General features: G+C 51.9%; 1 protein-coding gene across 1 annotated transcript in view; it reads left to right on the plus strand.

The window, feature by feature from the left end:
- CUNH16orf82 (chromosome unknown C16orf82 homolog) overlaps positions 1-16,959 on the plus strand; it is a 94,554-nt gene extending 77,595 nt beyond the window's left edge. The window contains exon 2 of the mRNA XM_057315121.1: positions 16,462-16,959. Coding sequence (XP_057171104.1) covers positions 16,462-16,959 — 498 coding nt within the window. The remainder of the gene's footprint in view (positions 1-16,461) is intronic.
- The last annotated feature ends 10,627 nt before the right edge of the window (positions 16,960-27,586 follow it).

Raw genomic sequence — 27,586 nt, forward strand, 5'->3', positions numbered from 1 at the left:
CCAACCTGGCATCATCTTCAGCATATTACAGGTGCTCAACACTCACTCATCCCCTCCGACCCCGTCTCCCACTTTGCCCCCGACAATCCAGGCACTTTCTGTAGTTTTCCCCAGTGTTGTCTGGTCCAGTCCTGATACCATTCCCGTGGTGCCTTACTCTGCAGTCCTCCACCCCCCCCAGCCCAGCTCACCCACCAGAGGCCCAGCTGTACTGCCGCCAGAGCAAAAGCGAAGCATCCATCCTGGTGGTTCCAAGCCACAAAAATCCCAGAGATAACCTCCTTCAGACGCAGCTTTCCCATAGGCCTTCTCGTCCATCCCGGAAGCCTGGGGGCAGATCAGCCACACATGCAGCCTGACACGTCCCTGGAGCCCCGTCCACCCGAGACATCAGGCAGCATGAGCAGGTGCTTCTGTTGACAGAACACCTATTTTGTGCCAGGTTGCAAACTGGTGCAAACTCACTCCAGCCCACAGATGTGTTTTGTTTGGCCCAACAGGTGTTTAAATATTTGAATAACTTACCAGCATTTAAATATCGGAAAATCTAACAACAAAATCTCCTTCAACACAATCTAGAGATCTGGACCCACATAGCTGGGTATGGGCAGCCCCTCTTGACTGACACGGACTCCCATTTGCCACAGTCTCTGCCACACGGACCTTTCAGGCCTTTGGATGTAGGATTTCTGAGGCAACAATAACAAATTCCAGCATATAGATTAGAAAGGAAGAAATGAAACTTAACTCCTTATTTGCAGATGACATGATTATCCATGTGGAAAATTCCAAGGAATCTACACACACACACACACACACACACACACACACACACACCAAGAACTGATAAGTGAATTCAGCAAGGTCACAGGTTACAAGAGCAACGTACAAGGACCCACTGCATCTCTATCATTGAACAAGTAGAATCTGAAATTAAATACCATTTACAATTGCTCAGAAAAATGAAACACTTAGGCATTAATCCATCAAAATATTACAAGGGTTCTATGTGGAAAACTACAAAATGCTGATGAAATAAATCAAAGAAGATCTAAATAAATGGAGAAATACACCATGTTCATGGATTGGAAGACCCAACATAGTAAAGACATCCATTCTCCCCAAGTTGATATATAGGTTTAGCATAATTCCTATCAAAATCCCATCAAGATTTTTTTTTGTACATAAAAGCAAGCTTATTCTAAAATGCATATGGAAAGGCAAAGGAAACTAGAATTCGAACATTTTGTAAAAGAACAAAGTGGGAGGAGCCATACTCCCCACTTTCAAGATTTACTCTACGGAAATGAAGACAGTGTGTGACCATTAGAGGGACAGACACAGAGATCAATGGAACAGAATAGAAGACCAAAAATGGCCACACCCAAGTACGGCCAACTGGTTTTTGACAAAAGTGCAAAGGCAATTCAATGGAGGAAGAATAGTTTTTTCAGTAAATGGAGCTGGAGCATTTGGGTAGCCACAGGGAAAAATTATAATAAATTTAATGAGAGAAGGGATGTCACTCAGTTTTGTTTTTGTTTTTTAAAAAGATTTATTTATTTATTTGAGAGAGAGCAAGGGTGAGGGGCAGAGGGAGACAGAGTCTCAAGCAGACTCTGCTGAGAGCCACATGGGGCTCGATCTCACAACCCTGAGATCACAACCTGAGCCGAGGGACACCTGGGTGGCTCAGTCAGTTAAGCATCTGCCTTTGGCTCAGGTCATGATCCCAGGGTCCTGGGATCAAGTCCCATATGCGGCTCCTCACTCAGCAGGGAGCCTGCTTCTCCCTCTGCCTGCCACTCCCCCTGCTTGTGTCCCCGCCATCCCCCCATCTCTCTCTCTGACAAATAAATAAATAAAATCTTAAAAAACAACCTGAGTGGAAGCCAAGAGTCAGACACTTCACCAACTGAGCCACCCAGGCGCCCCTCACTCTGTTTTGTACACAGCTCTTCCCCAGGCACCTACCACAGTAATTGGCACATAGTAAGTGCTTAATATTTGTCAAATGATGAGTAGTTATAAAAGCACTGTGTTCCAGGGACAGGTGTTGCTATCTCTGTATGATAGGAGGGACATGTGAAGCACAGAGAGGTCAGAACACTTGCCGGATACCTCACAGCATGTAAGAGGCATAGCCAATATAGAACATCCGTGAGTTCATGTGGTCCTCCATCGATCCCCTTCTGCCCCCTTTCTGCTGATGGAAGAAACTCAAGTTCAGAGAGACTGCATGGATTTCAGAGGCCCCCACAGCTAGCAGGAGGCAGAGCCAAAATCCAAACAAGAACCTGTCTGACCCCAGGACACCTGCCCCTGCTTTCCAAAGCCTTTCTGGGTGCGGGTTCTCAGACCACCACACCAAGCCACGCTGTCCCTTTTGGCAAACCCTGCCTTTACCAGTCTCTGCTCAGAGCCTGTTGGCATATTAAACCCTGGCTCCCCCTGCGGGGCGCAGTTCACCGAGCCAGCTCATTTATTAATTTGCTTTCCATATTTCCAAACAGAAAGCGGCCGTTGCAGGCAAGACAAATCAATACTGTGCTCCGCGATTCATCCTCATTCGTAGCACATCCCGGCGCGCTATCCCCGGCGCTTTTCACCCAGCCTTCTCCTGATGGGCTCCTGGCTGCTGACGAATAGGATTCTCCGAGGCAGCCACGCCACGTTAGCAGATTAAATCATTAATATCTGCATCGGTCATTTTTACAAGCCTCCCTTCCCCCAAACTCCTCACCACCCTCGTGCTGGGTACACTGTTAGTGACCGGGCGGCAAGGGTAAAGAGGAAATTGCCACTCCTGAGATTTTATTGGCCGCAAGCTCTAAGTTATTGATTCCCCCCCCCCCCCCCGCTTCTCTGAACTCGGGTATCCTGCCCAGAGTTGCAGAAATTATGGAGATGGACGATGAATACAGCCTTGCTGATGCCACCTGCTCTGTTTGCCACGAACTTTTCTTGTCTTCCCACGAAGGGGAGAAAGGCGGTCTCCTCACATTCGTTCTGTGGACCCAGTTTAAAATGGAGCACTTACTCTTCGCCAACCACTGCTAAGCGTTGTCCAAGTGACGCTCCCTGAGGCCTCCCAGCACCCCGCAGAGGGAGGAATTACCATTAGCTCTTTCCCTGGGGTTCTGGGATTTCCCCCAGATTACAGGGGACGTGAACGCAGGTGTGCGTAACTCCAGTGACTGTGCTTGTGACAGCACCCACCCTCCGTTAGCTCCAAGAGAGGGCACAGGTACAAAGAGAATAGATGTCCAGTGTGATGGATGGGGTGTTTGTGCTCTACCCCCCAAATTCATGCATCAAAGCCCTAAGCCCTAATGTGACGGTATTGGAAAGTGGGGCCTTTGGGAGGTCATTAGGCTAGATGGGGTCATGAAGATGGGGACTCCTAATGAGATCGGTGTCCTTATAAGAAGAGGAAGCCACCAGAGGCATGTGCTCTCGCTCTCTCTCTCTCTCTCCACCATGTGAGGACACCATGAGAAGGCGGCCGTCTCCCAGCCAGGAAGAGAGCCTCCCCAGGAACCTGACCATGCTGCCACCTTGAACTTGGACTTCCCAGCTGCCAAAACTGCGAGAAAAGAACTCATGCATCCTCAACCCCTGAGGTTTAGCTCTCAACCAAGGACTGGTGGGAACCGGTGAATAAATACCCCAGCCCCCTCACCACTCATGGACAATAACTCAGGCGCATGTCCGTACCGTCTTCCAGAGTTAGCCAGTGAGATTAAGCTCCATTTTTCCTCAGTGATTACTTGCTCACAGGGCACTCCCTTTATTGACTTCTTTACCTTTTATGTGTCCCTGCACTTCCCTACTGGTGTTTCCTGGGATCACCTCCAAAATAAACTTCTTGCACTTAATCCTGTCTTCTGTCTACTCAATCCAACATCTCCTCTAGGTACCACCTGATCTCTTGCTTCTCTGTCTTGGACCAGCACGTATATATACTCATCTCTCTGCCATTTAATCTGCAACCCACTGCAGTCTGATTCCCGTGCCCAGTGTCTCATCAAAACTGTTTTTTCCTGAATGTATAAAACTGCCTTCCATTTTATTTGGCTCCAATACAACTTTCGATGTGTTGTCCCCCTCTTTTCTGAGAACTCTCTCCTTCTTGGCTTCATGACATCACCCTCTCTGCCTTCTTCCTACTTCTCTGCCATTCCCCATCAAGTTCTTTCTCAGCTCCTCAAAGCTTCAAATGCCCTCTTAACATCGAGATTCCTAAAGACTCCACCACCTTTGGCTACCTTCTCCCCTATTCTGAGGTTACACACTCTCCTTGGATGCCACTTCCAATTAGGAATGACAGTTGACTTCCCAATTGCTCTGTCCACATACAGCACAATTCCAAGTGTCAGACCTCAACTCCTAACTGCCAATCAAATCCCTCCAAAATGTCCTAAACCCAAATCAGCCTTTCCTTGCCCCTCCCTGATTAACGTCATAACTATCCACGCAGTCACCCAAGCTCCTTGGAGCCATCCTAAACTGCTTCCCCTACTTCACCCAGGAGACACCATTCACCACCCAGTCCTATCAACCCCACCCCTCCTGAATATCTCCCTTCTCCATCCCCATGGTCATGACCCTAGGCCCAGGCCACATCATCTCTTGCTCAGGTCACTGTAATAGCCTCTTTAGCAGTTTCTGTGCCTCCAGTGACTCCAACCCCACCCATCATCTACACTGCTGGCAGAGTAATTCCTTCTGAAGGGTAAATATGAACCCTTTCTTCCTTGCCTTCAACCCTTCCATGATGTCAGTAGCCTCAGGTAAGGCTCAAACCCCTTCACAAGTTTCCAGCTCCCTCCAAGACATAGTCCCTGCCTACCTCTCCAGCCTCACCTCCCACCACTTTGCATGTTTTAGCCTAGTAACTCCCAATGCTGGCTGAACACTAGCATCACCTGGGGAGCTTTAAAGAAATACCAAAGCCTTGACCTCACCCCCAGAAACTATGAATGACTTGGTCAGGGGTGAGGTGCAGGCACTGGTATTTTTCAAAGGTCCCACATGATTCTAACATGTACCTAGAGCTGAAGGCACTGCCTTAACCACAGTGAATGGCTTAAAGTTCCCCACACCTCCTGTGTTCTCCCATGCCTCGTGCCCATCCACCCTGCTCCTGCAACACCTTCCTCTCTCTTTGCTTCACATGGCTGACACCTACTTATCCCTTAAAGCTCAGTTCCAGGGAAGCTTCCTGACCCCCAGCTTCCCAGTCTGAGCTAGGAGCCGTCCTCCAAGCTCTCACTGTCCCCTCTGCTTTAGCCTGTTGGAACATTTACCACGTTGAGTATGAACTGTCTGCAGCACTTCATTACCCCAACACCAGGGCTTAGCACATTTAGTAGACTTGTTAGAAGACTCAATACATGTTTGTTGAATGAATGAATGAGCTCCATTCCCTTCTGGCCATTGGAGTAGGAAATGTATTGTCTTTTCACTTCTCCCTCCACCTCTTTTAATTCAATGCCAATGCACATAGTAGGTGCTCAGTAAATATTTGTTGAGTGAATCAATGAATATGAGACACAAGAGACAAGCATCCACCCTGTCCTCATTTTCACGGGAGAGCTCTGGGGAGCAGAGACAAATCAAATTGAACTTCCTACAGTTTTACTAAAATGGAATTTGCCAAAGACGTCCTGAAAAATGGATTTAATTAGGCCCGTTAATAGGGGAGTCATTGGTGGTTAAGATTTAAAGCTGAGGCTGGAAAAGGTATCGATGATTTTACCATTTTAAATTATATAGGAGGTTATTTCTTACTCCCGCCTTAATTAGAAAAATGCATCTCGATGGAACCTCAGCTTTGGAGGGAAATAAAGCCAAAGGTAGAAGCAAGAGCCGATATTTCATTGAAATGGAGCATCAGGTATCACGGCAGAGCACGACCTGGCTCAGCCCAGGTGCGCTCAACCTGGAAGAAGGGGATTAGTAGCACTGCACAGCCAGGTCTCATTACGCTAACGATTGTCACTACAACCCGATGTGGCTTTTAATTGCAAGACACATCCAGGAGAGGGAGAGGTGCAGTGGTCTCTAATGACAGCATGAAATTCCACGTAGGCTTTCAGAGCCCCATGGATTTCTCGCAATCTGTTCTCCCATTAGGCAGTCATAGAGGTCTGAGTTCTCATGGGTTCCTCAATCAGATCCTGGGAGGGACACGCCCCTATTCTTTAGCTCAACACTAGCAGAAATGCTCAGCCATCCCCAGATTATGGGGCCAGGTAAAAGCAGCTCCGTGTGGGGCTCTGGCTTCCTTCAGACCCAAAGAGCCTGGAATACCCATTAGAAGACTTCCCTGGGAACCCGGGAAATGTCTTGATACGTAGTAGGGCATCATTCATCCTACAAATCTTTATTGAATATAGGTAGGTGACAGGCACTAGGGCAGAACCGGGACTAGGGTAAGACAAGTGGGGTACTAAACTCAAGTGCAAAATTGAAAAGAGTGATAAAAAAAAAAAACTCAGCAATCAGGATAACCAATGTTTTTATGCAATATCATTAAAAATAAAAATGAGTGCAAAAATATCTACAATGAATAAAATACCCAAATTTTAATCACAGAGAGGATCTAAGCCTGCACTTGTGAGACCTGCCTCACCTGCCTCACCCATCCCCAGCCTGGGTTCTAGGCACTGGGGATACAACGGTGACCTGATCAAAACCCGTCCCTCACATAAATACAAGGATGCATGGGAGACAATGAACCAAATAACCAAGTCAAACGTACAGGGTTGGTGAAGGGTCTGATGGAGGGAAATAAAGCAGAGAAGGGGAAATTCCATTGTAAACATCGCCAAACTCCCTCCCAACCCCAGACTCTCTACTACCCAGTGTAGCAGAAGGCACAGGGGCTCTTGGGTCACTCCAAGGACAGCTCCCAGGCCCCTGACCCACGTGCACTAGGTCTTAGGGCAAGCCACTTGCTTTCCAGGCTTCCTTCTTGCGCTCCATCATTGGATGCAAGGAAAAGTGAAAGTTCGTAACAACAAAGACATTTGTGAGCAATCACTCTGCAGGGAGCCTGGTGCCAAGCCCATGGTGTCCATTCCCTCAGGTCACCCTCACGGCAGGACAGCGATAGTGGGTATTTCTACTAGGTGGCAAGCTGACACCTGAGATCAAGCAGCCTGCTCATGAGAGAGTGAGGGTTTGAGGTTCTTCAGGCCAAATCCCCAGCCGTAATGGGGGGCACCTGAAACGGAAGCTGGGTTCTGTGCCTCAGTGACCTTAAGCAAGTCTCTGGATCTTTCTGAGCTTTGCTGTCCTCATCTGCAAAATGGGGATCCTCAGGTGGCTCCCCCTCCCAGGACTGTTGAAGCCAGGCGTCTGGCATAGGGCGGGGGCCCCATGAAAGTGAGGACGCCTCCTGCCCCTGTCCCTGCTGCGGTACCAGTCTCCAAGGCGATGGGGCAGAATCGGCGGGCGAAGTTCAAACACAGCCCATTTCCTATTTTCCTGACAGCCTATTTCATGGATCACAGAGACGCAAGTACAGCTGCTTATTCAACGGAGGAAAGAAGGAATTCATTTTCATTCCTTAATACCCGATGTGACCTATTCTCGGTTGATCTCTCCTTTCCAAGGCTGCAGCCCTTCCCGCGGACTTTCAATTTGGCCCGAATAAAGAAAATGTGCAGTAATGACAGAATATCCTGCCCGGAGAATGCTGGGAGCCGAATCACCATCGTGCTGGTAATAAGTCCAAATGAAAGATATTATGTCACCTCGTTTGAATTAAACAGATGAACTATAGTCCTAGACCATTAAAAATGAACCAATCTGCTGGAAGGCTTCCAAGTGCTCAGCGTTCAGGGCCCCTAAAAGGTGCTCAGCTCTAGCGGGGTTTTATATCCTCATTTTCTGCCAATAATTCCTCCACTCTGTGAACGTGGAAGAATAATTTGATGAAAAGGAAGCTGGCCCTTCTGTGGTGGCCGCTTTCCAAGGACAGCCCTGGCTGTGCTAACTCAGGGCCAGCCAAGCCCTCGCTGGTGCCCTCTGCCTGTGAGCAGCCAGGGCGGGGGTTAATTGAGAAGCACCAGGGAGCCACAGGGCAGGCAGCCAGGGCCCATCTGCCGACTGGATGATGCTTTCTCCTCCAGGAGTTCAGGGAGCTCCCCACCTACACCCCAAAAGCCCAGGGAGAGAGGCAGTTGGCAGTGTTGCCTCCCTTTACAAACTTGGAAACTGAGGCACCAGAGTCCAGTGTGCCTGAGGGTGACGGCTGCTGGGGCCCTCCCGGTCCTGCTCTGCCATGCTGCCACTCTCTACGTCCCTGAACATGCAGCTCCCACACACTGTCCACACAGACCCTTCCACGAACCAAGTGGCCTCTCCCTCAAGCTCTGCCCCCCACTTGCTTTGTGGCTCAGGCAGTGCTCCCCTTCTCTGAGAACCTGTGTCCCTATCTGCAAACCTGTAATGCCTGGATCCCCCTCAGAGTAGACTGAACCGGCAGCCAGAAGACTGGGTAGAATCCCAGCTCTGCTGAGTCCAGCCATGCGGACTTCGGAAATCTCCTTCTGCTCACTGAGACTCAGTTTCCTCATCTGTAACTGGGCTTATTAAGCCCAGGCTGTTCTCCAAGGCTTCCTCCACCCTGACACCCCACCCCAGCACCAGAATCCCACCCAACCCGCATTCAAATCTCTCTGGCTGAAGGACTCAGCACCTGGGTGAGATATAACCCTACTCTCTTATTTAATCCACCTCTGAAACGAGCAAGTCTAGCTTGCCTCTTGTTGATGATAAAGAGGTTTTATATCAAAACAGAATAAGAAGAGTAATTAAACCTAGTGAATGTTCCCCAAGTATCAGTCACTGCTCTGGAGGCTCTCCATTTATTCATTCAGCAAAACTTTCTGGAACACGGGAGCCTCTTCCAGGCCCTGGGGCTGCAGCGGGGTCAGCACACACACCCTCCCTGACCTCAAGGCTATCGAGAGCATTTATTGGACCCCTTGCTCGCCAGAGGAAACCAGGCCGAAGAGGTTTGGGTAACTTGACCAGCTGGCACAGCCGGTAGGAGGCAGGGCCTGGGTGGAATCCATGTCTGTCTGACCGCAGAGCGCACGCCACAGAGCCCTCGCCTGGAGCCGCCACACCGCTGGGGACTTGCGGGTTGTTTAGAGCCCGAGGGCCTCTGAGAATGGACTTCACACGACCTGTTGTCTCACCAGATGGTTCTCAAGCTTGAGTGTGCCTGAGAATGTCTGAGGAGGAATCTCTTCACAAAACTGTGGGCCTGACATGTGAAATGGGTTTCCAGGGGGTCATACTGATGACATGTGACTTCAGCTCAGGTTAGGATGACCAACTCAACCCAGGTTGCTCACTACTGTTCAGTTTTCAGAAAGAAAGTCCCACATCCCAGAAACCCCCTCGGTCATGTGTTGAACGGAGACATTAATTCCCACAGACTGGTTACTGCCCTGGGTTCTGGGCTCAGTGGTCTCGACTAGCCAGAGAGGGGACCCCTTCCTTACCCCCTGCCTAGGGAAGGGTATTGGTCTCCCTCTGGTGGTCTCCTGAGACCCACGCAGGTCAGTACTTGTGTGCCACCTGAGGCTGACAAGACAAATGGCCGCCTGGCACCCAGCTCTGGGGGTGTTGACCTCTCCACGCCCTGCAGCCTGAAGCCCCCAGAGCAGGAGACACAGCTTTCTCTAAGAAGGCCTTCGGGCCCAAATCACGGCCCTGCCATCCAGTCAGTACGTTGGTGGCCAGAGTCTATTTTACCTCACCTCTCCAGGCTTCCGTTTGTGCAAGCAGGTCCTCCCACAACTTTGAGGGAGCACAAGGCAGGCTCCTGACACTTACTGGCCTCATGGAACCCTCGCGACAACCTAAGGAACAATCAGCCTGCAGACAAGGCAACGCTAGCAGACAAGCCTCCATCCTTGACCCTCTGGGGTCACAGCCTCAGGTACGGATGGTGCTGAGTGACAGTTTCTCACCCAAGCACTGCATCCATGTGCCACCCTCTTCCCCCTGCCCCCTCTGCCTCAGGGCTTCCTCAGGCACCCTAGAAGCTTCCTCAGGGAGCCGGAGATGTGCTCCACACAGCCCCTAAAGGCCCAGAAGCAGAGGCCCAAGCCGACTTGCACCTTCTCTAGAATGCCCCCTGTAAGGGCTTTCCTTCCCTCCGTGTCTTGCTGCCCCATCTCTTCACAGGGCTTCCTGGGACCACCCCTCAAAGGAACTACTGGATCCAAGTCCATGCCTCAGGGCTGCTTTTGAGGGAACCCAAACTGGGACAGAAATGTTAGGGAACTGGCCCGGGATCACACAGCTGAGAAGTGACGTGTGCGGGATCTGAACTCAGACCTCTGGCTTCAGATACTGAGTGCTCGGTTACTTTGCTGTCCTGTTCTAGGCTTGATTTAGGGAATATTTGTGTCCTTCCTCATCCTCAGGCAGCCTCTCCTCCGTCCTCCCTGCCCCTCCCCCACACTGAGTCCACAATGAAGAACACAAGACAATTGTTTTGCCACAGATTACAGGAGCTGGTGAGGAGCCCTGAGCTTTCAGCCGCCCCAGCCTCCTCCCATTTCCTGCCGCCCCCCCACCCCTCACCCCGCCTGTGTGGGGCAACCCTGTGACCTCATCTTTGGCTGAAGCTGAACGTTCTGAATGACCATGTTTTATGACCAAATAATGCAGGCCGCAGGTAGCCCGGTGATTCAGCCTGTCCCTAGGCTGAACCTCATAGAAACATTCAGAGAGAAGATGAGGCCCAAGGGTTGAGAAGTGTCTGCTCTATTCGTTATGTGCAATTAAAACAAGCTGAAGCTTTCATAGTCTGTTTGGGAGGAGACTGCCCACAAAGCCGCAGGGGAAATGTCCCGTGAGAGACACACGTAAAGGCACACTTGCTGCGGGGGAGGAGGGGGAAATGCCCTAAATGTCCATCAGATAGAATGGATGAGTCATGACGCTCCTCCGTAGCGTACTCGACAGCAGTGGAAACGAACCTGAGCGCGCACACAGCACACATGAATCTCGCCCACGCAACGTCGAACATAAGTTGTAGGAGCGTAGGCAAAGAACGCCATTTATGCCGCATGAATAGCACGCAGAACAATTCCACATTGGTTTAGGGTTTCATCCTTTCATACCCCAAGTAGTAAGAGGCGCATCAGCTTCAGTGATGAGCACAAGATTCTGGATTGCCACGGAGGGACGCCATGGGGAGGGGCAAATGGGCTTGGAGGTTTGTCAGTGTTGTCTTCTTTCTTGGTTCAGTGATGAGCGCATGGATGGCACGGGTGTGCACCTTACTCTTCCCTTTGTGTTTTTGTATGCCTTAAATAATTTTAACAGCTGGGGGGGAAATCAAGCATGTGACCGCGACCCCAGAGGAAGGATTACCTGCCTTTCTTCCTGAACAGATCACCCCTCCAGGCCGTGGCCAAGCTGGCTCTCTTTGTCTGGCTCCCTGCAGAAGGTAGAAAGTCCAAGGTCCTGCCATCAGGGACCCAGGTCCAGCCCTGGCACCCACCTGTTCAAGTGCCAAGTGTACCTGAATAAGGAGGTGCCCCCCACTTTGAGCCCCCAGGAATCCCTCTCCCTATCCCCATGACAAGCAGGTCGTCGGGAGCTCCAGTGAGGGAGTCAGGAGCTGGGCTTCGGGCAGATGGAGGATGGAACGAGGTTAAATGAGGACATGCACGCCGACGTCCAGTGCGGGCCCTGATGAGCACTGTGTCCTCCCTACACGGTCCTTCCCCTCTGCTATCCCCGTGCTCCCCTGCCCACACTGGACTCTCTCTTGGTGGAGCACTCACCTCATTGCCCCGGGAGCACGCAGCACCACTCTACGGGGAACAAATGCAGGTCCTCGCCCACATGGGGCCCGATGATGCGGCCTTCTGGAAAGAGAACAAGGCATCCATCAGAGGATCACAGGGGAGGCTCTGGCATAAGAGTGCTCTGCGTGGAGAACATCGGGGGAGAGTGGGTGCTCCCAGTGGGTGATGCTGAGGGCCAGAGGGTTTCGTGGTTTCAGAAAGCGTGTGTGTTTATACATCCTCGTGTATGTCTTCGTGCGGATATACTTACGTATGTATATGTGCATACGGGTATATATTCTTATGTATATATTCATCTCTACACATATTCTCATGTATTCATATATAAACACATACTGTGAATGTATTTGCGTTCATACACATATGTACTTACGTATATATTCATAGAGATGTGTATGTATGCATATATACTTGTGCACGCGTTTATGTGTTTTTTCACACAAACATCTAAAAGTAGAAGGTTCCACCACTCCGCCTGCTTCAGAAGGAGGCTGTGCCATTTCTAGAAGGCCCCTTACCCCTGACTCAGAGGTTCCTGGACCCCACAGCTGGCCTTGACCCCACTCTTCCTCTAACCCCCACATCCAGTCCCTCGGCGAGCCCTGAGCCCCGCCTTCTAAATACACCCCAGATCCCAGCACTGCTGTCCAGCTCTGCTACCACTCTGTGGCCCGAGCCCTCCTGACCCCACCTTGCCCGTCCTCACTGACCCCCACACTGCAACCTGTTCAAACTCCAGTCTGCTCATCGCTGCTGAAAAGTCTCCAGCAGCTTCCAGCTCACTGGAGCCACAGGTCCCAGCCTCCCCATGGCTGCCTCTATGACCTCTCCCCCAGGTGCTAGCTGGCTCTGCCTGAGGGACAATGGCCAAGAAAGGTCACCTGCACATACGGACATGCACATCACAAGTAGGCGTGCACACGCCCCCATCTCTGTCCTTGCACCCTGCTCACATTTATGATCACGCGGCCAGACACCCATTCACATCTTTTATACGGTGCTGAGGTCAGAGCCCCGCCCACTGCCTGACGCAGAGCAGGCACTCAGCAAGATTAGGTGGAAGGAAAGCAGTAATATGTCAGGAAACATTTGTTGAGTGAATGAACGAATGAAAACCAGAAAAACATCTCCCTGAGTTCCAAGTGATCACAGTGTGTCATCCTCAGAGAACTGATGCCCAACTTAGCCAGGGCTTCTGCTGGAATATTCAGGATAAATATTAGGATTAGGACAGGGGGCGGTACCTTCCGGGCCCGTGAAGCTCTTTCTCACCCCCCCCCCCTCGTCAGGGTACTTACTGAGATGCTGAGATCCTGAGGGTAGACGTCAGGGAGGGAAGGTGAGGGAAGGTAGTCCCGGGAGCTACTGCAGACCCCCTCAGAGACGAAGTTCAACCTGGTGAAGTGCATTGGCGGGGTGTAGGCACGGGGCATATTAGTGTGTGTGAGCCGGACTCTGCCGTGGTACTGAACAAGCCCCCGGCCATGGTGACCGAGCACGGAAATCGCTTACTGCTCACTGACAGTGCAAATGCATTTGGTGGAGGGCAGGGCTTCTTCTACACGCACACACTCACTCCGGAACCCGGGCTCCATCCGCTGTGGGGCCTGCGGTGTTCAGCGCGTGGTTTCCAAGGCCCCCGCAGAACAGGAAGAAGAGAGGCAAAGCACTGGAGAGGTTTCTATCCCAGGCCTAGAACACTGCCCTTCTGCCTGTGCCCTTAATGGCCCCACCTAGACGCAGGGGGTTAGACCTGATTTCTCCTATGGGCCTAGGAGAGAACTGGGACGGTCTGGGGAACATAGAGCATTGTCTGTCACATCGGGGAAGGGCCGGTCTCTGGGACACACAGATCCTGGGGTCTGTAGCCAGGTTTCCTGTCTGAGCCTTGCCTGGGACGCAGCCTGAGGTCCCGTGACTGCCCGTCATCTGTGTGAAGTATCTGAAAGTCATGAAGGAAAGGAAACCTGGAGAAAGGGGCTGGAGTGTGTGTGGGGGGGGGGGGGCATCGGAGGGTTTTCGTGGTGGGGCAGACCACAAGAAAGACTGGAAACCAGAGAGGCAGCTGGTACCCGGTCCCCAGAAAGAGAAAGGGCCCTGTGGAGAAGCACCCCCCGCCCCCCTCTCCCCAGACGCACTGCAGCTCTGGGACCCTGCGTGCAGAAGGGTGCTGCTCTGTTTGGCCCTGGAGCACTTGCACCTCTGGTGGGGGAGGGGTCCTGAAACAGCATCCCGGCTGGGCAGCTCTGGTCTGACCCAGGGCAGGGACCAGGGCACCACCCTCAGGTGGCTTCAGGTGCAGGAGGAATGAGAAGGCTGGGCCCAAAGAATACAGAGCTCACCTGAGATGCCTTCCCGAGACTTCCAGAGCAACGGAGAGAGACTTTCAGAAGGAGAGTGCTGGGCCAAGCCGCAGCCATTGCCATGCCCTTGCCACATCCACGGGCTACTACTGACTCTGGTGTTACATGAAACAAAGAGCAGAGGGAAACTTTGGTCTCTGCACAAACCCCCAGGTGTTCACCTCAGTCCTCTGGCCCACGTGCACTGTGCCCGGGGCAGGCCGGATGGGGACAGGGGGGAATATGAGTCCCAGTCAGCTCCCCATGAATCCCCAGCATTGGGGCACCTGCCCTGCTTTGTATTCATGCAGGGGCAGGGCCAGTCCTGAGCCCCAGCCCACCTGCCTGGAGCCTGACCCTGCCTCTCTCCTGCCAGCCCCCTAACGCTAGACCTGGTCCCTGCTTCTCACAACAGTTGGATCCCACCACACTGCCTCCTCTGGGATCACTGCTAAGCCACTGTGTCTGTCCCTGCGCTGATGGTCCCTAGCAGGGAATGTAGGGAAGGGACAGGGAGCCAGGCAGCTATGAGAAGCCCCTCGTATCCCAGAAGGATCAGAATTTCCACAGCAAAAGAGATGGCTCTGTGTACGGCAGAGGGAAGCTGGATGGCCCCAGGCAATGGGAAAGGAATTCATAATACAGATGACAGTGATAATTAGCGCTGACACACTGATAACTGCCAAGGGGCTGAGTGGCACACTCTCCAAGGAGTGCCTTCCTCCTCCCCACCCCCTGCATCGCAAACAGAGCCAGACAGGCCTCTCCAGACCCATACCATCGGGCCAGGCACCAGGGCCAGCTGTCTTCCAAATGCTAAGGCAAGAGTTGAGCTGAATCATTATGCTTCTCAATCTTTGGAGGCTCAAGGATACCCTTAAGAATTTGACAAAGGCTGTGACTCCTTCCTGGTGGGGAAGCGTATATATGGCCCATCGCGAAGTCTGCTACAATTTCAACGAATTCCCCAGTCCTTAAAACCCACGTATGAACCCTTTAACGGTTGATGAATTTTGTTTTAATTCATTCCATCACTCAGCGCTAATCTATTCAGTGTCCACTAATAAGCGCCCCGGTGGGTGTTCTCATCTACGATACAACTTAGCCAGGGTAGCACAGAGAACCTTCTACAAGCAGCGCATCTGGCTCAGCCTCGCCTCCTGGCACTGGGTTCTCAGCGCTGGCTGCACGGTGGAACCACCTGGAGAGCGGTTTAAAATTCTGATGCCAAAGCCTCACCCAGATCAATTAGCTCAGAACCTCTGGAAGTGGGACCCTAGGGAAATCTGGGGGTGCAGCCCAGAGAGAGAACCACTGCCCTGGAAAACCTGAACATGTTTTTTAAAAGTTCCCTGGGGGACTGGAATGCACACCCTAGAACAGTTAAATCACTCACACGCTCAGCGAACGCCTCATGAGCGTCTGCTATGTCACAGGCAGTGTGCTGGGCATGGGGGGCACAGCAGAGAATAAGAGTTCAAAATCTCAGGCCTCGCAAAGACGATATTCTCGCAGGGGGGACGGGCAATAAGCAACCAACACATAAAAAGACTTATAAACTGTGTCTCATGCCACAAGGCACATAAATTAGGAAGTGACAAGAAGAATAATAGAGGAACCTTCTTGTAGGGGCCAGGGACACTGCCTGAGGGACACTGGAGCTGAAACTTGAAGGCCAAGGGGCTGAGGGAAGACCATTCCAGGTGGTGGGGACAGCCAGTGCAAAGGCCCTGCAGCGGGTCCGAGCTCAGAATAAGTAAACAGCCCGTGTGACCCCGCCTCGAGGTGAGGAAAGGGAAGGGTGTGACGTGGGACCAGGCTAAGAGAGAGGAGCCAGACCAGCCAGGCCCTTGGAGATTTGACAAAGAATTTCAGATAAACTCCTGTCATATTCTCCCCAGTCCTCCCAGTGGTCTCGGCATGGAGCAAGTGTCTCGGAAGGAATGACATCCTAAAGAAATACAGCTCAGAAGGGGTTCGGCGGGGACGCACACCCAGGTCTCCTGACATGGCAAAGCAGAGGCCACAGGCCCTGCGGGAAGTGTCACCAGGAAGGTGGTTCTCGCCACTCTCTGGCCTTCAGCCCCTTTTCTGCCCACCTCCAGCCCCAGCCACTGATGTAACTGGTGCGGGGAGAGCATTGTCCTTCCCACCCTCACCCCGCCTCATAAACCCATCACTGGGCCAGCCAATCAGAACACTCCCCTTTGAAAGGCCACCCTATAAATTGAGCGTCCTCTCCCCAGACACCCCAGACCTATCATTCATAGGCCTCCCAGGGCCCCCTCCCCCTGGATAAACCAGATCAGTTGCCCCCCACCTTCCTACAGGGTAGAAACAGGGAGTCTGCTGCCTGGAATGTTCGGGGCCAAGCTCCAAGCCTCCCGGCCCCCAGTGTAGAGCCCCAGGCACCCGAGGGGCCACACCATGACACAGGAGCGACTCAGGAGCCCCTGAAAGTTTTGGGAGGTAACCTGGGAAGCCCATGGAACAGTGACAGCAGCTTGCTGAGCCTGCGACAGTCCAGCCTGGGGAAATGCAGGGAAAGTGTCACCAGCCTGGTGAGCAGCGGGTATGCGGGCGATGAGGAGAACAGTGAGGTCAGCCTGGTGGGCAGCACTCCAATGCTGAGGTTGCAGAGAAGGCTCCATACCCAGGCGGGCAGCGCCCCGACCAGCCAGTTGTGCGCCATCTACTCGCCCAGCCAGATCAGGAGCCGGTTGGCCAGCCAAGCCCGCGGCACCAAGCAGCCTGGAGGGGAAAAGTGAGACCAGCCTGCCCGGCAGCGGCATCAGCAGCGGGGCCAGCAGCCTGACCAGCATGAGCTTCATCAGCCTGGGCAGCAGTGCCCTGAACTACCAGGTGAGTAGCGGGCTGCTCAGCTCCGCCAGCAGCCTTCCCGCCAGCCAGGCCAGCAGCTGCCAGAGCATCCCAGTAGACGGCAATGTGCAAAGTGGGGTGAAGAGCAGCACCAGTCTTCAGGAGGACAAGTCCGGGGGCCAGGTCAAAGCCGGCAACCAGGTCACCAATGGGGAGCAGCCCGCCCAGGTGTGCATGCCTTTATGAGCAGGCTCGCCGGCCACCGGGTTCTTGAAAAATACAGACGTGACGACCCAGCAAGCCTAGACTTCACCCAGAGTGGTTATTGTCAAAACAAATACCTTTAAAAAAGTATACAATGACTGTGTCAGAACCACGGATAGCTCCAATTGTAGCCCCAACCATCAGCAGCAGGGTCGCGTGTAGCGAGAACTATTGATCTCCACTGGCCATCAGCCATCAACGGTGAGCCCATCTTTACTGAGAACCACTGTTGAGGAGAGCAGCTGTAGGAAGAGCTGTCGGTGCTGGATCCACCTCCACTGGCACACCACCGTGAGCCCCAGCGACGAGCCAGCCCGAACAGGATCCGTCAATGGCAAAACCAAGTATATTGAGAACCGTCATGGTGGGATCCCCAGTGCCAGAACCCATCGGTGGGGACAGCTGGGATCAGCAGCAAATGCCAACTCTATATAGAACAATCTGAAGCTGGAACCTCCTGTGGAGAAACCATGCTAAGGGATGAATGCCATCTACAACCAATGCCAATCATGATAAGCTTGGAAGAAGCGACACCAACCTTGGCTGGGACTGTCCACGTCGAGAGCCAGCTGAAGGAAGCACCATCCATGGGGAACCACAGCCCTGGGGCAGCTGCAGCCCTACCAGGCTCTGTAAGGTGAGCTGCGCACAAGAGCCAGCAGCACCCAGAGAGGACGCTCACGACAGCTGTGTTCAGGGAGCCCCGTCCCTGAAGAGCATCCTGCAAGTGAGCTTCTCCCTTTCATTTTGAGCACTGTTCCCAGGTAGCTTCAACCCAGAATCTTCCCAGGAGCAAACATTCCCTGGTGCCCCATCTCTGTTTCTACGTGCATCTCAGAGGAGGTAGAGACGAGAAAGGAGGCCGAAAATCGTCTCTGTTGAGATGGTTGGGACAGCGCTTCCTGTGGCAGGACAATGCCATGATCAATGCTTAATGGTGACAGAAACCAACCCAGCCAAGAACGGCCAGGATGAGACAGCTCTGCGCCATTTAGCGAACGTCTCCTACGTGGGTGGGAAGGCTGAGACCTCCATCTGCCCCTTCTCAGGAAAATAAAGCCCTTCCCAGGGGGCTGACCACACAGACCCTGGGGAGGGAGTGTGTCCACTGAGGGGCGGAGGTCAGAACAGTCATGAAGACATCCACTAGGTTCCAGAACGAAAGCGGAGGGGGCACCAAAGACAATAAAAGGTGTCTGGAGAGGCTGTGAGTGTGCATGTGTGTGTGTGTTCCCGCCGAGGTCCCAGTGACAAACGCAAACACACCAAACAACTGTGCTGAGAGGAGGGCTTCAGCTGCCAACTCTGCCAGCGCTAAGCTGGTGATCTGGGGCAAAATGCTTAAGATTTCTGAGCTCCGTTTCCTCATCCGGAAAATGGGAACAATAACCTCTATTTCATACCTAGGTAGGATGGTTATGTGGATTACGTGAAAATGTATATTAATTACCTGGCAAGCAGTAGGTACTAAATGTTGGTTTCCTCCCCTTTCCTCGCTTGTCTGTAAAATGGGCACAGTGGTTTCTGCCTTGCTTCGCTCACAGCACACAAAGGATCATGACTGCTGACATGGACGATGTATTCTTGACCAAAAAAAAAACCCCAAAAAACAAAAAACAAACCACAAAAAAACAAACAATGGAACCATAGCATTTGCTTGGAAATCAGGATGGATCAGCAGATGGTTTGCTAGGTTTCAGGGGTGAGTGGTTCTGGGTTTGAGGGCACCACATGTCTGGACTGGTAGGGTCCTTCCTCTCAAGCATGAGTGCCTTCAAGTACATTCTCTCCCACTTTGTCCAGGCAAAAATCACTCAGCAGGAGCAGAGAACCCATGACCCAGGCAGACCAGAGGAGCTCCTTGCCCCCAGCCCTGCCCAAGGGAGCCCCTGTCCGCAGGCAGGCCCTGGGGCGGGGGGAGCTTCTGGGGAGGCTCTGGGGCTGCCACACCTCCCTGCACCCCCATCGCTGCCTTGCTCTCCTGTCTCAGAGGAGGACAGAGGGCACACAGAGGTGGTTGTAGGCACAGCAACGCTGGACAACCACACACCAGAGCCCCCAGTCTGGAGGGCTCACCCCCTTCCCCTGACTACCCTCCCATGACCACCTCCTCCTGCATCCCTTCTCAGCAAATGACATCATCCCACCCTATTGTTCAAGCGGGGACCCTTGTCACACTGGACACCGCCCCTGCCTCAGCCCCATGTCCCATCAGTTCCTAACACCTGCCCTCCTCCCCTGCTGCCCCCCCAATCCAGGCTGTCATCATCCCCCCCCCCCCAGACCAGTGGTTCCCAGCCCCAGCTACACAGTAGAACCACCTGGGGAACATTCAGCAGTGTTTAAAGTTCCCGGGGGGTGATCATGGTCCGCCTGGGCCGGGAAGTACCACTGCCCTTGCTCTGTTCCCCCTCAAAGGTGCTTTCAACTCCTGGGGTCTAAAACGGACACCTGCAAGGGACAGAAAGCTACTACAAGGGAGTAGGTACGGGGCTCGTACACACTGGAGTACATGCATACCATCTAAAGAGAAGCCAGAAATACAGAATTCTATGTAAGATCTCCTGATTTTTCCATGTGGGTCACAAATTCAAATTCTTTCCAAAAAGGGGGAGGAGTGGATGGAAATTTCTGAAGGCAGTCTCAGCACCACACACTCAAAGGCTTCTGCTTTTAAACAGAGAACGCAGTGGTCTTTCTGAAACAAAAATCTGCTTCTATTCCTTAACTGCTTAAAAACTTCTGAATCTTCCCACTGTCCAAAGGATTTGACGCGGCATTCAAGGCTCTTCAACAAACTGACCTAACTACATTTTCCTTCCCTGGACTCCTGCTACTTCCTCCAAAACCTCTATATATACCACCTCAAACCTGTCACAATTCACACGCAGTAAAATTTACCCTTTTTTTGTGTGCAGTTCTATGATTTTTGACAAGCACACACATAGATGGGTCAGGCATCCGCCACCACACCCTGAATACCAAATAGTTTCATCGCACCCCAAAAAGCCCCCCTTGCCCCTTTTGGTCAGTTCCTTCCACCCCAGCACCACGGACCAGTTTTCTCTCCATTCGGTTTTCCAGAACATCAGGCGCATGGAATCACACAGTACGTAGGAGACTTACAAGCCTGGCCACCTTCGCGTGCCATTTATGACTCACCCACATTGTCTGTTTAGTGCTGAGTAATGTTCCACGGTCCATCAGTTCTCTGGCTGAGAGGCATTTGGGTTGTTTCCCAATTGGGGAGGTTACAAAGCGAGTAGTAAACATTTATGTACAGGTGTTTATATGAACAGAAGTTTATCATGTCGTCTGGGTGAATGCCCATGGGTGGGACTGCCGGCTGGGACGTGTGTCTGGCTTCATAAGAACCCGCCCAGTCACTTTCTGAAGGTGGCTTTACTTTACAGTCACCAGCACTTTGTCTTCATCAGAGTTTGGGTTTTTCATTTCGCTCTCAAAGTCTCTGTTCATTATCTTCACAATAAGAGGTCATTTGTCTTAGTCTCCCATTATTAACTCCATTGTATACATGGGAAGGGAAACTGAGGCACACAGAGGCCAGCTCTGTGTGAGTGAGTGGTGGGGCTGGGATCTGGCCCCTGAGTCCATGATCTTAACCATTAATCTCTCTACCCTGCCCTCCTGCTTCGGACATATAGGGCCCTGACACACCCAGGTGACAGGCTGCCCCCAGATGCAGAGCCCCTGGCCAGCTACTTCTCATCTCGAGCCCTTTAAGTGTGGCACCTCCCTCTATATGTGTCTACCTCCCTGAGGACAGGTGTCACTTCCCCAACCCCCTTGTATCAATACCACTTGCCCGTCAGTGGCAACAATGGTTGTCAAATGAATGAATGAATGAATGAATGAATGAGACAGTGAGTGAAGGATAAATAGAGGGCTCGTCCAAGGCCTGCACTCCAGCGATTACATCCCACTGTCCAAAAACAGATGTGGCTCAGGAGCCCAAAATTAAATACCGTTCGGCGTGCACGCCTGAGCCCCGGGCACCGCTCCACCCTTCTCTCGCTGTCTGCCCAGCAGATCCATCTCCGCTCAGCTCTCTCCCACCCCAGCATGGGGGACGCGGCAAGCACTTGAAGCAAGAACCATTTTTCAAGTGGGTACGGTGATTTTTTCTTTCCTGTCCACTAGCTTGGCGTTCAGGGTGCAGCGGGGTTGGAATGATGGGTTGGCTGCAGGCATTGGCTCCTGAATTATTAACTGGGCTGGGGAGAGAGTTGCTTACAAATGCTGTCCATCCAGCAGCCCAGGCAGCCCACAGACTTCAAACAGGCCTAGAGCAGGGAGGCGGGAAGGGGAGGGACTCGGCTGGTGGGCCCCACACGCCGACCAGATCTAAAGCCTCTCTTCCCGAGCGCTCCCTTGGCCTACAAACCCCTGGCCCAGAAAAAGTTGATTTTTCTCGAGTTCTTCATACCATAGTGCCTGCTCTGTGGGGGTCAAGCACCTGACCTCTCCTCTTCTGTCCACTGCAAAACCGTAGGCGAAATGGATTGAGTCTAGTGATTAAGGTTCACTCTGAGCCAGGAGCTTGGTGGGTAAGCCAGACTCTTGGTCTGTGGCTCATTGTGGGCAGGGAGCAGAGTAGGGTGTCTGAGGTTGGGTCCCTAGAAGCAGAGCCTGAGATGGGGGTTCTTGTAAGACTTATGGAAGGGGCGTTCCAAGGAGAAGGGGAGTAAGGGACACGGGATGGGGCTGGAGACTGGCCTCAGGCGGACCCCTTGAGGAGCTCTGGGGCATCTACTGCAGCTCCAAGTGGGTCTTCCCATCAATCAAAGGGAGGCAGGCCCTTTGCATGCCCACACCCTGAGCGAACATAACCTCCTGAGAAGAAACACTCCAGTCCATACAGGCAACTCTCCAGAGAAGGGAAAGCTGTGAGCCACTAGGGGCCATGTGGAACAGGTAGTCCAAATGGTGGCTTCACGGAGTGATCAGGACCCCAGCTCCTCTGGATCTCCATACCACCCTCCTTAGGAAGCGGTCCGCATCCTTAATGGCCCAAGGTGGCTGCCCAAGCTCCACCAACACGCCTCCATCCAACACATCAAGGAGAGTGGTGCGGGGTGGGGGGCGGGAGAAGAAAGGCTTGACCCTTCTTTTATAAGGAGACTCTCTAAAGGTCTTACACAACACAGCTACATGGAGCTATAAAGGAGGGGAGGAAATCCAATCTTTATTCTAGGAAGCAACGTGTAGGAATAAAAACTTACTCCGTTACTAATAATGGAGGAAGGAACAGATACTAGGTAAATACTGCCCCCCAACCATTCTCCATTCAGAACGTTTTAACCTTCTAAAAAAAAAAAAAAAAAAAAAAAAGTCTTTTACTTAAAATCTTCGCAGTAGTTGGCAAAAATGACCCGAATGCTTAGCAACTCCTCCCATGGAGAGGAGGAGTCTACTTCTCCATCCCCTAAATCTGGGCTGATCTCGTGATTTGCTCTGACCAACAGGAAGTGATGCTTTGCACTTCCGGATCTAGGCCTTAGGAGGCCTTGTGGCTTCTGTTCATACACTTCACACTTGGCAGCCATCCTGTGACTGAGCATGGGCCGAGGAAAGAGGCTATCATGAACCCGCCACCCCATGTGACCCACCAACTGACCATGGACACGTGAATGAGTCCACCTAAGATCAGCTGGGCCTGACGAAGACCAGAGGAGCCACCAACTGAGCCCCACACAAACTGCTGCCCTCCAGGCTCCTGAGCTAAAGAAGATGTGGTTGCTTTAAGTGATTATATTTGGGGATAGTTTGTTACACGGCCAAAGCTAACTGGTAATGCTCTGATGACCTTCCCTTCTCTCAGGATAAAGAACAAAATTACCACCACCACCACCACCACCACGGGTCTGCCCTTTGCTCACCATTCCAGCCTCATCACAAACCACGTTCCTCTCTGTGGGGCCTCCACTTCCACAGACCCCTGTGACCCAGTACTCTTGCGGCATCAAGTCCCCTATCTAGAATATGCTTTGCCCCTTCACCTCGCTACTGTCTACTCTTCCTGCAGAACTCAGCTCATGTGTCACTTCCCTGCTCCCCCGACCTGATCCAATCTCCCCAGAACACATTCTCGGGCCACCATGTTCCTCTCCTTCATGGCACTTAGGGCTGGTCATCACTTGACACTTCCTGGTGTGATTCCTGGATTAAAATCTGCCTCGCCCACAAGTGTTCAACTCCACAGGAGCAGGGACTGGGTCTGTTTTGCTCACAGTTGTGTCCCTGGAGCCTAGAACAATGCCTTTTCACAGTGGGTGTGTTGTTGTGTCGCCAGCCTCTAGAAGCCTGCCTTGCACACAGTAGGTGCTCAATACATACTTCAGAAGGAATGGGTTGAATCTGAGCATTGTGAAGGAAACTGGTCAAACCTGGATTGTACTGTTAGTTCTCAAAATATGAAAGATGACAAAATGGGAGGTAACAGAGATTGAGAGTGGTGTGCACACACGTGTGCGCACACACACACACACACACACTCATCAAGTTTGTCAAGGTCATAAATGTGACCGTTGACAGACCTCCCTCTTGGGCTCATCTGAGGTTCACCTGGCTCAGTTGTAGTCTGCGGAAGCTGATGAAAATCCTTCACTTACGTATCATGTTAACCCCTGTGTGGGCACAGGATGGCCTCATGCTAATCCTGGAATTCACAGTGGTTTCGAGGACAGACTCTGGATTCAGAATCTCTGTGCATGCGTCTTGGCTGTGACACACACTAGCTGTACGCCAGGGTCATTGCCTGTAACATGGGGATGAAAGCAGTCCCTCTGAGGGTGTTGTGAAGAGTACACTCATGCACACAGTAAGCCCACAATAAATGACGGTTATCATTGCACTGAGCCCGAGGGCCAGCATGACTTTCCTCGCAAGCAGCTCACTGCTCAGTCTGTGCTTCTGTCACTTGCCTTTCTGCCACCCCCCCCCCCACCACCACAGCCCCAGCTCCTGGCTCAGGGCCTGGCACAAGGTGGGTGGTGATGAATGTTTGCTGAATGAAGACATGAGAAACTGATGAGGAATGAATGAATGAACTCATTCAGCACCCACAAGCTAAGGCGTATGCTAGGCTGCGGGGAAGCAAGTCAGAATAAGGCACCACTTCGGCCTGCACGTTGCTCCGCACTGGGACCAGAAATGTGAAGTGTCAGCCCACAGATTTCACTTAAAGACCCAAACTGTTGGCTACCTGAGAGCTGGCAGTCCTGGCCCCCATTTCCACCTGCCAGCAAGCAGCAGGAGCTGCCCTCCCCTGCTCCGAACCCATTGTTGGCTTGGCCCATAGGCCTTTGAGTTTACCGGCCTTGGCAAACAGTACAGAGAGTCAAACAGTGCAGCCAAGCAGGGGATGGAGACTGGGAAGCCAGGGGCCTCACTCAGCCTGCAGCCTGCTGCCCGGGGCTCTGTTCCCACAGAGGACCACACAGGTGACAGTGGGCAGGTCAGTCCCCTTCCCTGGCTTTAGTTTGCCCCGAAGGTACATGAAGGGGTTCTAGCATATCAATGGATTTATGCATTTTTGTTAAAAGTACTTGAAACCATTCCAGCACCCCCACCCCAAATCAAAGTAGACACACACACACTTGTGTGAGCAGAGCTTGCTTGGGAGAAGTCTGGGCAGTGGGGCAGGGCTCGAGCCAATCAGACCCCCACGCCGCACATTTGTCCCCTTCATGGAGCTTCCGGCCACAGGAATCAGGGAAGAACAATAGAAAAGATGGTTCTGACATGTGGGATTCCAAAACCACATCTCATCTGTCCTCCGAGGCTCCAACCCACCAGCGCCAGGCCAGGCGAGTAACAGGCATGAGAGCGGCGGGAGCCGGATTTACTACTCAAGGCATCTTAGGCTGTACTCTCCCAACCAGACCCACTTGGTGTATATATCACACAAGGAATTTTTATATCCATCAAGAAATCTGTGCTCTCCCATTTGTCTTCAAATATGTGGCCCTTAGTCATCTGTCTTTGGTTTTCTGTGTTTAATGGAGATGTGGATCTCAAGAAATAGTTTCCATTCTTCCTCGTTTTGTACAGGAAAACCAGCATTGTAATTGGCAGAGATAATGGCAGAAAGCGGCTGCCATCAACCTCAGGATGGGGAGGTGACAGGGAAGAGTGGGGACTGTCCACAGGGCAGAGACCGCTCAGCACCAGCCAGTGGCTGCCTTGAAGGAAGGGGGTACGAGGGTGGCCATGTCTGCTATTTCTAGAAAATCAGAATCCCAGACTTTTGATGAGAAATCCCCTGATTTTTAAACATTGGTTATTTCTCATTTTTTCCCCAAACAAAATACTGCTCTGACAAAACATATTCACAGGTCTGGATTTACCCCCAGAGCCACCAGTTTGAGCCTTCTACTCTAAGTCTGGCCTAGGAAGCCAGTTCTCCTTGGGGACTGGCTGCCTTCCTACCCTGAACTTGGCAAGATCAAGTCTGAGCTGACCACTCGGCGATGGGGGCAGGGGGGTGTCCTTGGGAACCCCACACAAACTCCCTCCTACCGGCCACCGAGAACAGATATAATGTACGAACTGAGACAAGAAGGCAGCTTGAGATTGGACGGACCGTAGAAACAGGAAGAACAATTTTTTCAAAAATAGTGACAGGCAATCGGTTTGACCAGGCTGAGAAGGGTTTAAACCAACACCCTAAGGGTTTACACCAGAACACAGGAACCGCCAAGCGCTCCGCACACCAGTGCCAGGATCTTTCTAAAATAAATCAATCGAGTCTCCAGCCTCCTGCTTACACCGTCGCTGGTTCCCCATTGCCGTCAGAATAAAGCCCAAATGCAAGTTCCTTAACTTGACCTTAATGCCCTAGAGGATCCGGCCTCTACTCTGGGCCCCTCCCCCATATGCCCCGTCCCTTTGCTGTCCCCACAAAAGGACTTTTCCTTCTCTCTCTACTGAGGTTTTCTATAAATTTTTTCTCTAACCTGGAACACTCTCCTCTTTCCCTTCTTTTTCTACCCAACTCTCTCCATAGGACTCAGTTCAGCTGTTGCCTCCACCAGAAGGCCTTCCCTGGTCACGCCTCAGGCTGAATTTAGGTGTCACTCCTGCACCCACTACCTTCTGCTTCACTCCATCTTTGTCCGAGTCACTGTGAACTGTAATCGTCCACTTCCCGGACAGTTTCTCCACCGGGGAGACAAAATCTCCCATGCTTAGTGCAGAGTAGGCACTCAGCAAATGTGTGAAAGAAGGAAGGAGGGAGATCGGAAATGAAATAGACCCCATCCTACAAACGCTTTGGGGTCTAGATGTCCCTGGAAATGGAGGCCTCAGTGGGTACTCTAAGTCCCCTCTATCACTTGAACCTCAAAGAATCAGAGTCGGTTCAAAGTTGGCAGGACTGCTACTCAGAGAGGGACAGAATTCATCAGTGGTCACACAGCAACATGGGGGCAAAACTGCGATAAAATTCAAATCAGAACTCTGCTGTGTTGTTGGCTTTTATTTACTTCCCCAGATGCCCCTTCCCCTCCCTCTGCCAAGGGCTGGGGAAAAGTCAAGGTGATGGAGTCAGCGGCGGGGGTGGGGAGGACAGACACAGAAGGTATTTTCTCTTCTAGGTCTTCACGGGCATTAGCTCTGTGAATTATTCATCAGAAAATCTGCTTGAGGTAGTGTCTTAGTCTTAATTTTCAATTCCCCTAATGCCGGCCAATTCTGTGCTGAAAACCTCTCAATTATTAATGTTTCTAAAACAATATTTGTTTTCTCTGCATCTAGCAACAACCAAGGCCTCCTAGCGAGTGCTCCTGCCCCCGAAATTCCCACAGAGAGGACTGCCTTGCCGAGGAAGCATTTCAGAGGGGTCAGGGGCGTGTCCGCCTGCAAGAGCCAGACTGGGGCCATTAAGCCCCTGCAGACACAGGTATGGGGAGCTCCCAGGACCAAAGCAACTATAAAAATAGCAAAAACAAGCACTGTGTACTGGCATCTTATGTGCCAAGGGTAAAGCTAAACACTTTACTTTTACTTATTTACCCCTTGGTTTGCTTTTGAAATTCAAATAACGCCTTTAAATTGAAAACAAGTCTTAAAGCAGCATTTAGAGTCAAACCCCTTTTGTCCTAAAAATCCTAAGGAGTGTTTCTAGGTAAGGCGGAAGTATTTCTAGATTAACAAGACTTGATCTGACTTGGACTTGATTCTTGGGGAGAACGGAGGGGACGAAAATGGTTATTTATGGAAAACAGTGTCTGCGTAGGTACTCAGACGCACGCACTCGTGACAAAATATTCTTAAGAACGTGCTGACATC

The sequence above is a fragment of the Ursus arctos genome, unplaced genomic scaffold (assembly GCF_023065955.2).
Source record: "Ursus arctos isolate Adak ecotype North America unplaced genomic scaffold, UrsArc2.0 scaffold_2, whole genome shotgun sequence".
Taxonomy (NCBI): Eukaryota; Metazoa; Chordata; class Mammalia; order Carnivora; family Ursidae; genus Ursus; species Ursus arctos.